The sequence below is a fragment of the Telmatherina bonti genome (assembly GCF_933228915.1).
Source record: "Telmatherina bonti genome assembly, chromosome: 21".
Classification (NCBI taxonomy): domain Eukaryota; kingdom Metazoa; phylum Chordata; class Actinopteri; order Atheriniformes; family Telmatherinidae; genus Telmatherina; species Telmatherina bonti.
In genome coordinates, this window is record NC_136630.1 from 19498647 (window position 1) to 19514315 (window position 15669).

General features: G+C 45.5%; 1 protein-coding gene across 1 annotated transcript in view; it reads left to right on the forward strand.

Annotated features, from left to right (window-relative positions):
• raraa (retinoic acid receptor, alpha a) overlaps positions 1–15669 on the forward strand; it is a 142664-nt gene that overhangs the window by 51935 nt on the left and 75060 nt on the right. The window contains exon 3 of the mRNA XM_079260928.1: positions 13529–14357. Coding sequence (XP_079117054.1) covers positions 14204–14357 — 154 coding nt within the window. The 5' untranslated portion in view covers positions 13529–14203. The remainder of the gene's footprint in view (positions 1–13528; positions 14358–15669) is intronic.

A 15669-nucleotide genomic window follows, 5' to 3' on the forward strand; every position in this document is an offset into this window, starting at 1 on the left:
CAGGGAACGGCTGTTGGAGACTGGTGTACCTCAAATGGAATGGCCTGCACTCTCTCCAGACCTGAATCCCATTGAAAACCTGTGGGATCAGCTGAGCCATCGTGTAGAGGCTCGAAACCCTGCACCCCAGAACCTCAATGACCTGAGGGCTGCCCTTCAAGAAGAGTGGGATGCCATGCCTCAGCAGGCAATAAGTTGCCTTGTGAACAGCATGAGACGTCGTTGTCAAGCTGTAATTGATGCTCAAGGGCACATGACGAGATATTGAGGCGTTCACATTTTTTGTTGTGGTGTAACTACCATTGTTGTTACCTTTTGTGTGTCACAGTGGCTGTAGGGATGTGGGCCCAAATGCAGGAGTCGGGAAACCGGTATGCAGAAATCAGACATCATTTTAATCCATGACAACGTGAAGGCAAAACCAACAAATGAACCAGCAACACAAGACAAAAAGTGAGGGGTATAAATACACAGAACACAATGAGACAGGTGAAGTAATTAACAAAATGAAACCAGGTGAACTCAACAGGAAATCAATGAAGCTAAACGAGAACCGAGGGAACTAAACAGGAAAACTACTAAATAAAACAGGAACCCTGAAAACAAAGCAAAGGGAAAAACCCAAATCATGACAGTACCCTCCCCACAAGGGCCGGCCACCGGACGGCCCAAAAAGTTCAGAGTCCAGAGACGGGTGGGAGGAGGGGGCCCGGAGGAGGGACCAAGGGAAAAAACAAAGTCCAGGGGCACAAGTCCAGGGGAAGAGTCCAAACGGCCCAGCTCAGGAACCAGTCTGGGGCAGCCTCGGCTCTGGAGGACGGCCGGGAGGCCCAGACGACGGGGGCAGCCTCGGCTCTGGAGGACGGCCGGGAGGCCCAGACGACGGGGGCAGCCTCGGCGCTGGAGGACGGCCGGGAGGCCCAGACGACGGGGGCAGCCTCGGCGCTGGAGGACGGCCGGGAGGCCCAGACGACGGGGGCAGCCTCGGCGCTGGAGGACGGCCGGGAGGCCCAGACGACGGGGGCAGCCTCGGCGCTGGAGGACGGCCGGGAGGCCCAGACGACGGGGGCAGCCTCGGCGCTGGAGGACGGCCGGGAGGCCCAGACGACGGGGGAGGAGGAGCGACCTCCTCCTCGGACACAGGGGCTGGCGTTGGGGCCAGTGGAGGAGAATCCCAACCTGGGACCCCCTCGGGAACTCGGGACAGAGGAGGAGCGTCCCGTCCTGGGACCCCCTCGGGAACTCGGGACAGAGGAGGAGCGTCCCGTCCTGGGACCCCCTCGGGAACTCGGGTCAAGGGAGGAGCGTCCCGTCCTGGGACCCCCTCGGGAACATGGAGCAAGGGAGGAGCGTCCCGTCCTGGGACCCCCTCGGGAACATGGAGCAAGGGAGGAGCGTCCCGTCCTGGGACCCCCTCGGGAACATGGAGCAAGGGAGGAGCGTCCCGTCCTGGGACCCCCTCGGGAACATGGAGCAAGGGAGGAGCGTCCCGTCCTGGGACCCCCTCGGGAACATGGAGCAAGGGAGGTGGACGAGCTCTGGGCGCTGGCGTGGGAGCCTGCAGCGCCGGAGACGTGGACCCGGGCGCTGGCGTGGGAGCCTGCAGCGCCGGAGACGTGGACCCGGGCGCTGGCGTGGGAGCCTGCAGCGCCGGAGACGTGGACCCGGGCGCTGGCGTGGGAGCCTGCAGCGCCGGAGACGTGGACCCGGGCGCTGGCGTGGGAGCCTGCAGCGCCGGAGACGTGGACCCGGGCGCTGGCGTGGGAGCCTGCAGCGCCGGAGACGTGGACCCGGGCGCTGGCGTGGGAGCCTGCAGCGCCGGAGACGTGGACCCGGGCGCTGGCGTGGGAGCCTGCAGCGCCGGAGACGTGGACCCGGGCGCTGGCGTGGGAGCCTGCAGCGCCGGAGACGTGGACCCGGGCGCTGGCGTGGGAGCCTGCAGCGCCGGACGGGTTCCGGGCGCTGGCGTGGGAGCCTGCAGCGCCGGACGGGTTCCGGGCGCTGGCGTGGGAGCCTGCAGCGCCGGACGGGTTCTGGGCGCTGGCGTGGGAGCCTGCAGCGCCGGAGACGTGGACCCTGGCGCTGGCGTGGGAGCCTGCAGCGCCGGAGACGTGGACCCTGGCGCTGGCGTGGGAGCCTGCAGCGCCGGAGACGTGGACCCTGGCGCTGGCGTGGGAGCCTGCAGCGCCGGAGACGTGGACCCTGGCGCTGGCGTGGGAGCCTGCAGCGCCGGAGACGTGGACCCTGGCGCTGGCGTGGGAGCCTGCAGCGCCGGAGACGTGGACCCTGGCGCTGGCGTGGGAGCCTGCAGCGCCGGAGACGTGGACCTGGGCGCTGGCGTGGGAGCCTGCAGCGCCGGAGACGTGGACCCGGGCGCTGGCGTGGGATCCTGCAGCGCCGGAGACGTGGACCGTAGAGCTGGTGGCTTGATAGCCAGTCTGGTTCCCCAGAACCGCGACCGGACTTCCCTCTCCACCAGCTCAGGAACTGGTCCAGGCCCAAGCAAAATACCCACCAGTTCGTCACATGTCATGGTCTCTGGTGGTTTCTGCTTATGGCGCCTGGAGTGTCCTTTTCTCCTCTCCTGCTGGGTCCTGGGTGGCTGGTTCATTATGTCACGGTGGCTGTAGGGATGTGGGCCCAAATGCAGGAGTCGGGAAACCGGTATGCAGAAATCAGACATCATTTTAATCCATGACAACGTGAAGGCAAAACCAACAAATGAACCAGCAACACAAGACAAAAAGTGAGGGGTATAAATACACAGAACACAATGAGACAGGTGAAGTAATTAACAAAATGAAACCAGGTGAACTCAATAACAGGAAATCAATGAAGCTAAACGAGAACCGAGGGAACTAAACAGGAAAACTACTAAATAAAACAGGAACCCTGAAAACAAAGCAAAGGGAAAAACCCAAATCATGACATTGTGTTGAATGATTTTCTTTAGATGAGGAAATCAGTAGTGCATCCTTCTACTTAAATGTCTTACTTTTATGATATTATATCACTATAGCATGAACATATTGCATTTTCCATAAATTTCACCTGAAAGCCAAATATCCCTAACTTTTTGTGAGTAGTGTATGTTAATCTATGGACCATGACTATTGCACACTGACTACTAAAAATCCCAGACCTCATGCCGTGCTGATTATGTTTCACCAGCAAAACTATTCGTCTCAGAAGAAGAAGACAAAGAACTGAATAGAACTAACACTATCTGTCTCAGTTCTATTCGTTTTTTTCTCATCTATGTAAATGTAGTGTTCAGTGAACGCATCTCATTGTGCCGTAAGACCAACCTGAGTTGCACTTGACACAATGACCTTTCATTTTAATGTTAATTTAGATAAACATCAGCATCATTTCACCAAGCTGCTGCACATTTGCCTTAACATTGGAAGCTGGTTGTTATCCTACAGATGGTGAAAACGTGTTTGATGTAAATCCTCCTTTCTCTGCAGCTTTTTGAGTCATAGGCTGCTGTGACCATCCTCAGCAATGACTCCTTGGTCTTTTCTTATTGCATAACTGACAAGGACGTCTTTATTAATTTGCTTTGCAGGGGAAAACGCTTGCTCTGTCCCACTCTCTTCTGCAGCTCGCACAGGACCAAAACAAAGCGACACAAGGAGCAACTTGCAGATGTAACTCAGTTTTTGTTCCGTGCAGTAGTTGCACTTATCTGCTGCTATGGTTCAGCCATCTTTTGTAGAAATATTGAGAAATCTATGATTAAGTAATTGTTGCATTTAATACCGCGACTAATTGCCAGATTAAAAACATTGACATCCCTAATGGTAATGATGGATTGACTCAAGCAGCATTTGAACAGATGAGCATCTTTCACTGGAGATTCTTTTTGTTTGTGTTATCGATCATTTTATGTCTTTCATTTTTTCTTTGCATCTTTACATGCTCATGTAAAGAATAAACCGATAGGGTCATTCTTGTCATTAACCCTGATACTAGGCATGATGTGTACCAGCAAACAGAATCCAGCTGTTGTTTTTACATTTATGCTTAGTTTCACATGCTTCCAGATGGCCCGTGGATTTACATACACAATTTATTGTGTGTGCATTTGGCTGATATATGTTCTTAATCTTGCAGCTTTGGTATTTCTTTAGTGACCTCTGGCCTGCACAGCCTCTCTCTCTCTCTCTGTCATAAACACACACACACACACACACACACACACACACACACACACATACACACACAATGGATGGCGAAGGTCGTAGCTGTTGACCTCCACTTTGTTGTATTCATCTGTGTCTGGCTTGACCCACATAACCCAACCCACTGTTTTATATAGGCATTAACACACATGAATACACACACAAATGCATAGTGGCAGTGCTCTAAATGATCTCTTTCTGACCCACACATTTCTACTGATGGTCTGCCTGCTTAGCTGATGGAAGCAATGGTGAGCTATAGAAATATGCATTTTCTCTTAAGGGAAAGAATTACTTCCTGGGGGTGGGGGAGGGGAGTGCAGGATTTAGTTTCCTCGGGGTTAATAAATGAGGACAGTATTACCACACGGTGCTTTGCATCCCTGGGTGCTACCATGTGACTTCTGTAAACAGTAGCATACGTGCTGACATAGAAAATATCCATGCATATTGACATGTCTGCACAAACATGTCTGTCTCCCTTCCCTTGCAGCCTCCTGTGTTCTATGAGGTTCTTTTTTTAGGACGGTCACTGCTCTGAGTGAGGAGACAGCACAAGCAGCAGTGGCTCTGGCACTTACTTCTTTTCTTGGAGCATATTTTTCTATGTAGGCGGTTTTTTTCCTTGCTGTGCTAGAGTACTAACAACGTTATGTGAAACAAACAGGCGTCTGTCATTGGCCCATTTTATCACAGGTTGATATTCGTGGACTGTTGAACATTTTCTTAAGAACGGCCACTGTCACTCAATCAAGCTAGCTTTCTATTTTACACACATACAGACACACACACTATGCACACACACGATATTTGATGCTTACATAATCAACTTCCATAGTTGTAGCTTACATAAGCACGCTGATAAATAAAATAGATGCTGGACAGCATAAAGAAAAAGTACTTGTCGCAGGAATGATTCATTCTTACATAAACCTTATTAAGCCAATACAGTTTGTGTACAGTAGATGTTTAAAAATACTGTTCTTGTTGATGTATGTGGTAAACGTCAAAAGAGCCCCTTCTTGAGAGGGCACACCTGCTCTTAAGAGGTCTTGTTTGATCCTCCAACTGGCAAGTGGCGGTATAAACAGGAAGGGGCCCTGCGCTTTAGTGCGTCATTTGCTCTTTGTCACTGGATCTTCTGTGTTCAAGTGTTTTGTAAAACAGGCAGATATCCTGGATTGGTACAAAAAAGGGACACAAGCAAAGGGTGTGGGTCGTACAAAAAATAGAAAAGGGAAAAAAAACCAAAAGAAAATTGCATGCTGGATTGTGTGTGTGTTAGCTGCAGGAGAAATGAAACATCCTATTGAGGTAGCAGTTCTGTTTTCTTATGAAGCAAGAGGGATGTAAAGGTGTTTACAAATATATAATGTGTCTGTATGCAAATGGGGTATGATACTTGAAGTGTTTAGCCTGTAGAGTACATGTACACATGTATACTTGTCAGAAATATGGACTAAATTTGTTTTGGACCTCTTACACCACCTGGATTTAGGTTTGAGGTACTAATGGAACAAACCCACTCCCTCTCTCACAAACACATGCTAAGTAATGCACTTATTCTTGATTTTGTATTTTGGACTCATCTCGCCCTTCAACCTCGAAAGAAAAGTGTATTGTGTTATTAGCAGGCAAGAGGGAAGTGGACTCTCTCCTCCTGCAATTATTACTAAGTACATCTTCCATTCAGCCATGTCTTCTGCTTTGCTGGTCTGAATAGAACCCCATTAATTTTAGATGGATGGAAACATCATTAAAAGTGAAGATTGTTTCCATTTTGCACAAAAAAAACATATTGAGAACAAGTCCAACCTTATTTTACCATTCCTCTTGTTTTTCAGGGTTAAAGCTACAAGTCTTTAACGCCGCCTCCGTAAATCTTATTGATTAGATTTTTACATGTTGCGATCATGGAAAATTATTTAGATTTAACAGCTTTAGCGTTGATTACTGATGCTTGTTCATTTCAAATTGTGGATTTATTTATTTGTTCATTTATCTATTCATTCATTTATTTATTTTGTACCCCAAACACATTTGCCTTTAGAAACCCTTTACAAAGCAACAAGGATCACTCATCATAAGCCCTTCTACCAAGACAAGACCATGATCCAATTGTGACTGTTCAGAAATCTGATAAAACATATTGGCGGCGGGGGGGGGGGGGGTTCTTCAAAGGTTTATTAAGCGCAGCCTGCTGAGCAACCCAGGTCTTGCTGCAGTTGCTGTAACTCTCAGCTAGCTGGGTGATGTTGCTAGAAATTCATACCATGGATGGTATGTGGGAGTTTTTTTTCCCTAACTTGCACACAAAGCCTGAAGATTTTTAATCCAAATATCAGGATGAAAATATATTGTACCTTTTAGCTTGTGCCAGATGAAAGAATCACAAGAGATGGCTGATGAAGCTACAAGACAGGGATCATCAAGACAGTGCCAGATCGTTGGTGACGTCAGATCAAATAAGTGGAAGCGATGTGTGATTATGAGAAAGAATAACATGTGCTGCAGACCCAGACCACAGGAGGCATGACTTCATCTCCGCTGAAGCCTCAAGGCTTTCTGCTCCATGTTCTGTTTACTCTTTGCTCCTCATTTAGTTGTCTCCATGGTCTCGTCTCTCTGATTCAGCATTGCCACAGCACTTTTTTTTTTTTTTCCCATGTCGCTTTCCTCTATCTGACTTACTTCCCAATCCAGAGCAGATCCGACAGTTTACTCCCCCCCCCCTCTCATAGCCTGTTTCCCCCACCACCACCACCTCTACACCCCCCTCACTTGGCTCCCTTCCCTCCTTTCTCCCCAGTCGTCTCACTCTCACCTCTCCACTCTCTTCATATTTCATATTAAGCAATCCTTTCCATGAAGCCAGCTGTGTAAACAATAGGGACCAGCCCTTCATGTTTTCACAGAGCGGGAGAAAAATGGCGGAAAAAACCTACATACAAGGAGCTCGCTGCGTGCCGTCCACACTGATGATCTATGGCCCTTTGTCTTTACTCTGACCCCCTTTGAGCACGAGAGGGATTCTCTAGGCAGATTTGTTGTTCTATGCATGTGTGAGGCTAACTGTTAAGCATACAGGACGGTGTTTATGCAGGAATGGGACCTTTCTGTTACCATAGCCCCCTGCAAATATTGACCAAGCTGAATAGTTACAGTGAGTAGCTCAAAGGCAAACACTGCATGTCATAGTTGTCCAAATATGCCTTTTGTTTTGTCCTTGAGTGCATTTTTTTTTTTTTTTTTTTTACCAGAAATAAGTTCTCATTTTGCTCAACATCATTAGCAACTGTCCCTTCACAGATTTAATGTTTTATTTACTTTTTAAGAAGCCAGTCTTTGAATTCTGTCTTATACTGAAGCTCTGTATTTATTAGGAGCATTCCACAGTAAGACTCTTCTATCAGTAGCTCTATAGTTTGTCTATTTGTAGTGCAAGCAGCCTGTTTTTACAGCGGTGCTGCTGGAAGTTGCTCGTGTTTTCCTGCGGTGCTCTGTACAGGCAACTTTTCTGTAGATTTCATTGACTTAAGCCGATGCTCTTCAGGATGGCCTGTGTGCATCTGTCAAGGTTTGTGTTTGGTGTGTGTGTTTATGGGTGTGTGTGCGTGCGTACAGTTGGGCAGATGGTCCAGTTCTGCACTGACAGCTATGGTCTCGCCCATTCTGTGTGAGGATAGCAGGCTGCTCTTCCTCTGACACACACATACACACTTGCAGCTCATCCTCAGGTTTTTTTATTTATTTTTTTGCAGGTGCGGTGCTTGCTGGCATTTGAGATAATTAAAGGCTGACCTTTCCGAGGTGAGCAGAAATGTCACCCAGCCAGCTTCTCTGACGAGTGGATTCACCCTACAGGGGGCCTTGGCAAAACGGCTGAGGATTGGCACTGCCACAGATGTGCACTTAGCACCCTTTAGTCTTCTTGATCCACCCTCCCTGACTGACATCAAGAAGTGGCTCCCACCTTTTGCTCTCTCACCCACAGCACATCAGCTAGCTGCGATCCTGACCATTTCAAGAGGTGGAAGGAGCACTGAGGTAGAAGTGCTGTTGGATCACCCAGTTTGGAGGAGCACCTCTTGTACATTTACCACTAGGAGAGTTGCAATGAAAAGGATTGCAGCATTTTTACGGCAGAAACAAAAGTAATATGGATTGCAGTAGCTTGTTTTGTATTTGTCAAGGCTTTTTCCAAGACCTGGAACAGGTGCTTTGAAATAGGTTGTAGTGATTTTAGTCAAAGGTGAAGCCATAAGTTTGACATTTTTCTCTTGTTAGTATGTCGACATTTTAGCACAGGAAAGTCTCTCTATTTGCATATCCTGCTGATGCTTGTTTCTGATCGTACATTATTTGTGCCAGATTTTATCTTTTCATGCCTGCGTTTCATTGAAGGCTGTAGTTGGATGAAGTTTGCTGTGGGTTCGATTCCTGTCTTTCTGTCATTGTGAAAACATTTCTTTAACACTCAAGAGAAATTTTTTGAAAATGTGTTACATGCGTTACTTGAACCCAATAATAAATTGATAAGTGATACTGAGGTCAAGCTCATTTTGACTTTACAGTAAATCCCCCATAACCCAGTTATTAATTTATAAATTCTGACAAAATCTCACACAAATGTCAAATTGGATAAAACCATGAAGTGATGACATTTTATGTGGGAAAAAGGTCAGCTGTCAACTTCACCTTGGCATCATAAAGTGCTACAAAAACACATTTCTAGTCTTTTTCAGGGGAATTTAACGGTCTGGAACAGAAAGAGACTTGGCAACTTTTCACATCTGGTGAAATGCCAAAACCTGGCAAAGTTTATTTAACTTCTCCCACGCAAAAACATGTATGACCCTTTTAAATGTGCATAATTGGTGCTCTTTAATAAGGCACTACTTTGCTCTGTCTCTGCGTTGGTGACTTGTCAAAGGGTCCCGCTCCACCTTCGACACCCTTCACCTTACTTAACATGTTTTTTACACTTCATGCAAAGCACCACCCCACCTGAGCCGGAGATTGTTCAGTAAATGCAGTGTACGGGAACGTACTCCCGGAGGGCACACAAATGATATGCATGTGTGATTAGGGCATATCTCCAGAACACGTTAATGATTGAACACACATATGTAAAAGCCTGCATGTCTCTCCCTCTTAGTCACACACTTGTTGATAGAAGCGTCTATCCGTCTCATGCATGCGTTGCACACCACTGCACCCATCACAACACACACACAGAATTGTGTAGTATGTATACACACATGAGCATGCATGCACATTTGCTGCCACAATATCCTGTCTTTTCTCTGACGTACACATCCACCCACGCTGCTGTCTTCATAAAAATTTGAATGCATCGTGCTTGAGCGGCTTCCATTATGTATGCCACTGCACAGTCGTATGGGTTTGCGTCAGAATCAACTATGATGTTTAATGACTGGCATCGACTGTAGCTTACCTCTCCACACCAGCAGCACCATGAAGGTGCGGTTTTTATGTTTAAGCCATCGCAGTCAGATTTGACTTATCCGTCTTAATATCAAATGGTGAAAAAGTAAATATGAAACAGCAGGCTCAGCATATCAGACATATTCCAATGACATGCCTATAAGGAAAGTAGTAGCATAAAACAGCGGCATGTATCATGATAGCGACGGACCTGATACTGCCTTTGTTGTGCTTTGATATTTGCTGCCTTAGGCTGTGGTAAACTGAGCTACATAGCTCTGAAAATTCCCATAATGATCAGTTCTTTGTGGTGTGTAAAATTGCGCTTACAATTGTGTAATACAGTATTGATGCAATGGCATCCTCCTTAAGAGTAGCTAAAAGACTCATGTTACTTTGAGCCATCTCATGTAATCATACTTTATGTAACATTATCATAGCATGTAACCAATTGTTCTCAGCTCGGCAGCGTTAGCAACATGGTAATGTGTAGCGCAGCTGCTGTTAGCTGCTCCTGACACAGATATGCAGCACTAGCAGGACCCATCTGGATAATCGGTCATAGATCATAGGTGTTGATGTGTGAATGCGTTTATACCTGTTTGGCTGTTAATTAGGATGTCAAAGTCACATTTTCCGTAACATAGACAACAACTGGTGTCTGTTTTACTTTCTCTCCATGACCTCTTTAAACTTTGCGTGGGCATTCATGTAAGGATCCATGTGTATGAGCGCTGATTTGCGTGTGCATTCACATGCGCGCATTTGCGCATTTATGTGCACACCACAGTGGCTCTGTATGTCATGCGTTGCATTTGCTGTCCCCTGTGGCTGTGTTTTGCGTGTTGTATGCCAGTCCAACTTGACCTCACGCTGCCATTTGCTGCCTTTTTCTGATTATTAATTTAGTGTTTGCTGTCAAAACCAATCTTAGTCTCTCATGTGCCATAACCTCTAACCTTTCGTTCTTTCTGCCTGTTACATGTCAAAGGGAGTTAAGTCCAAGTGACCCAGATTGTTTGTTTATTTTTCTTTCCACTGTAAGCAATTGAATACATTCCCTCAGGAGATGCCCTCCACACGTCACCTTGTTTGTTAGCCTTTGAATTTGTTGTAAAACTTATAGAAGTTTTGCATTAATGACACTATTCTGCATTTTTGTACTTTTGCATCACAGCATAATCTGTGACTTCTGAGTTTTTTGTAGGTTTATTTTTATACTTTAGCCTTCCTTGTGCCAGCTGTCCATGCATAGGTAAAAACACATGTTTTTTTTTCCTTGTTTGCTTTTTTGTCTGTTATTTTATTTTATTGTTTGTATTTTAGCAGATATGTGGTAAGATGAGGAACAGCCAATTGTGCAGCATTATGCTTTGACCTTGTTATTTCAATGACACCTTAGTGTCAATTGTGGCCCGTAGCGCACAGACATGCAAAAGGCAGCACCTGCTGCTGGGATTCATCTGTGTACAATACGTGCGAACACTCTTTGTGTTTAAGTGTGACTGTGGTTTGACATGTTGTGTGTTTCTAGGAGTGTATGAGGATTTCTCTGTCCCATCCAGAGTGGGATCAGAGTACACAGCTGTTTATGTGCACATTGAAAAGGAGCATGCAGAGTGTGTGCTAACAGCTTTACTCAATTTTGGTGTCATGCGTGCCCCTTTTGTAAGAGATTATCCCGATCCTCTGTGCCTTGATTCCTCGCAATGCGGTGTGTGTGTTTGATCTTAGTGCCTCTGTATGTTTTCTCTTTTGCAGCTGGATCCTGCTCCTGTTCATATGTAAAGGCTGGATATCTGCCACAAGCATATGTGAAACTTCAGGCCTTTGTTTTAAATCTTATAATCAAACATCTTTATGCTACCATTAAAACAGAAATAATATTAGAGAAATATATATTTCATATTGTTTGTTTGTGTAATATTTGTGTTGTCCAGCAGTAGATGTCTTTTGATGGCATTGTCACATTTAAACAGAAAGCTTTATCATTTTGTTCACTAAACGCAGCGTTTCTGTTTGTTCTATAAAAAGCTTTTATATAACAATACCATGCCCTAAATTAAATGTAATGTGAAAAAAGCTTTAGCTTCCTTCGGGTCTTATGTGTCTGTTGCTATCCTTAAAAACAAATATAACAAAAGCTGGCAGTACTGCAGCCACTCTGCTAATCCTAGTCTGTTTACTGTGATGCCAAACAAGAATAAGATGTTGGCGCACCACTACAATAATGTGCCACCTATATTTCAAAGCAGTCTCTCGTAGTGCCCCTATATAATGCTGAAGGAAGTGGTCCATTTCCAGCCTGTAGGTCTCACATAGAGCTCCAGTTCCACATTCAGCAGCGCCCTTGGCCTCTGGGTGTTACATGAAAAATGTATCTGATTTTAAGTCGGTTTGGCATGTATTTTTGACAGCGGTGATGCATTTTACATCATTGCACTAATATGCTATAAGGAGTATATCAAAGTTATGTTCTATAATAGTAATGGTGGAGTCCTATTATGGAACCAGACATAATATCTTAGAGGCCATTTATAGTGTGTTATATGTTCCTGAAAAGGAAAGAGAGGGGCTTTAAAAGCAAATAAAACTATACCCAATCCCCATGGGCTTTAAGATACTCTGTAAAAGCTTTCAAACTAATACATTTCCACCCTTCTGCATGCACTCCCTGATGATTGCACACACCAGCTCAGTGTGACAAGGTTAGCTCAGAGCACTTTGGCAATAAGTCATTATAAATATGGATGCTAATAGATGGCTGATCCCGTAAAATGAGCTTCATCTTACTTAACAGCATTTTAAAGGTGCAGAAATATAGCAATGCACATATAGTTTTGCGTTTTATTCCCTAATTGTCTTTATGAGTTCTTTATGAATCTGGACTTGTACAGAGGAGAATTCTGGCAGCAAAGATGCATAATAAGCAGTGTGAAAACCTGCTCTTGTGATGCATTTTTCTTAAGTTTGTCATTAATCTGTACACAGATGCTGCCCATCAGCACGCCCCCTTTCACCTGTCATACACAGATGCTTTATACGCACCATACAAGTGGGAACAGGCACACAAACGTGTCTGACTTGACCCCTCCTGCTTTACAGGAGTTCATCCATGATGTCCTGGTGTCATTCATACTGGAGTGCCACATTCCTGAGCTGCACTGCTCATGCAAAGACACATTCCTCCTGCTCCTTCAGAGAGGTTTCTGCATGATGTTTTCCTTTTACTGCAGTGCATTACATTTCCTCATAAAAAGGTCATAACGATAAAAAACATTTTTTGCACTTGTAATATCAGGCGGTTTTGAAATAGCTTCTTGCACACTCTGGTGTGTGTTGCGATGCTCATGTTATGTTTTCTGGTAAATGTGTTCTTTGATTGTTTAGTTGTCTGCGCTGCTCCTGCTTTCGTGTGTTGATTACAGGTCTGTTTGTTAATTTGGGAGAGAAAATCTCGAGTGGGTCTCAGAATGACGCCCTGGGTCTCAACCCCTGCCTTCTGCAACCGGTGTAATTAGCAAAGTTTTCCTTTGTGTTGCTCTTCCTCTTCATTTATGTTTTGGCTCACCTCCCACTGTATTTGTAGCCTGTCATTGTTAATGAGCATGTGCATGAGCACGAGGAGCTGTGAGGAGACTTTGCACACCCACTGTTTTCCTTGCAATTTTAACACTGTATTAGATAATTAAGGAGGATGGGGTGTTTTTGTCACATTTCAGATGAGACATTAACATTAATTAGCGTCAAAAGAAAAGAATGCGTTTGCTCAAGCACTTAAGTAGAAAGGGAAGTGATCTCTTTACCTTGTCACTAAAGCACTAAACAATCTCTCCCTCTGTGTGTGTGTGTGTGTGTGTGTGTGTGTGTGTGTTTTCTTTGTTGTTTTTTAGGCTGGGGCTTTGCAACCACAAAGTGGGGCCCCATGTAAGGAGAGAAATTCTCTGTTGGCATCATGTGATCTGCACATTCTCCAGAAGTGCGCTACAGTGGAGGAGTGAATCTGCACGCCTGTGAAAGCATCCCAACCACCAGCACCCTCCATCACCACTATCGCTACTCCTGACTGCTGCCATCAAAGTCACCTCGTCGTGACTCGACTTGCCTCCTGCTTCCCTCTCCCCCTTCATCTTGAAGATAAGGAATGGCTACGCTACTTTCATGCCCTTCCAACGCCTCTTGCAAATAAGGTCTTTCAGCTTGTTTAACAATACCAGAGAAAGGAGGGATAAAAGACCCCGAAGTTCCCTTTTATACCTTTTCCTTGTGTCTCATCTTTATCTTTTTGTCCTAAGTAACTCAACCCTTAGCACACACAAACACTGAGTCATTCAACAGGATTTTTGTCTTTGTGACATCTGCAGTAGCTGTTTTATGAACAACTTAACAACCTTGAAGAGATTTTTTTTTTTTTTTTTAACTTCCCAACACTCCTTTGGAATATCTGCGCTTCCAGCACCCTAATGGGGGATTAAATTAATACATGGATCCAAACTGACTCCTTTGGCTCTGCAAGATCCTGTCAAGGTTTATTGTTTTGTTTTGTGACTGGAGGTGGACTGAGCTTCATGGCCGGAAAGGGCAACCCGGTTCCGGGTGGCCACCTTAACGGTTTCCCCATGCCCACCTATTCCTACTTCTTCCCTCACATGTTGGGGAGCCTGTCGCCTCCAGCTCTGCCTGGACTGCCCATCAGCGGATACAGTACCCCATCTCCAGCCAGTAAGTAAATTTCAGTTATCCGTTTTATCCCTTTTTGCTGCTCGCCGGTGGTTTCAGCTGTAATCATGCTGTCCAGGTTTGGTTTTGAAGGACAAGAGGTTTAGAGATTTCATTTCTTTTATGTGCGTTCTGATTTAACCGTGCCTTTGTGACACGCAGTTTCCTGTACAGCTTTCCCACTGGTGTCTATGTGTGTATACGTTTATGCCTGCGAAGCTGCTGGTAAAAGAACACTTTCATCTCGTCCTGTTTAGATCATTCCTGTTTGAAAGATGTGTGTGTCGGTAAACACAGAGAGACAGGCGCACACACAAAACCTCATAACCATGTCGCCTGCAGTGCTGTTCTTAATTCCCAAATACATACGCACACACACACACACACACATTAGAACAGATAAATGCACGGAAACATCAGCAGAGATCTGAAGGAAATGAGGCAGGACAGTCTGAAAAGCTCATTGTTTATTTGGGAAACGCACATTCTCCAAGTGCTCCTAAAATAAATCTCACAAATAACTTTTCATTGTAGCCAAAAGTCATGCAACATCTTTTTTTTTTTTTTACAATCTGAAACGCTGCAAGACAACGCTGCAAGAGAAACTGTTTTTCATGTGTATAGCATTCACACACGCAAAAAAAAACTGGTAGCAGTAGTTAAAAAAAGTTTTCGGACAGTTTACACGGCTAAAAGTAACACTTTTGATGTATATTAAATATTTTTGCTTCATAAGCATGCTAGCTTGCTTTGATAATGTTACACAAGTGACTTATTCGTTTATAAAAATGATTTTATAATAGAATTTGAACTTCTTTATATGCTGTGGTGAAGGAATGTCACACTTCCAAAGTGCACTGGTTTTGGCGAGACAGCAGATGTAATGTGGGGAGGCAGATGGAGGTGCAGACACACAGTTTGTGCGCATTAGCTTGAAAAGTCTGTGCAGACCACAGTCTCGCTCTTACAGGTTCAGAGGGGGTCACCGTATTGACTTTCTATCTGCTGGAGTTTGCATTGGCAGTCAGTGTAAAGGGAAGTGAGGAACAGTTGGTGCCCAACCCAGTCACTCCCACTTCCCCAATACTAAATACCCCACCTCTCTCACAAAGGCTGGAATTCTATCTCTTTCTCTCTCTCTCTCTCTCTCTCTCTCTTTTTTTTTTTTTTTACACTTTTGTGTGTGTTTCCTCATTTCTGTGTGTGTGTCTGTGTGTGTATCCACCAGTGTTTGCCATGTGGGGCGGCAAGATTTCTTCTTTTTTGCCTGGACAAACATTTCCTGTCTGTAAACACTGGAGAGCCAGGGACACCA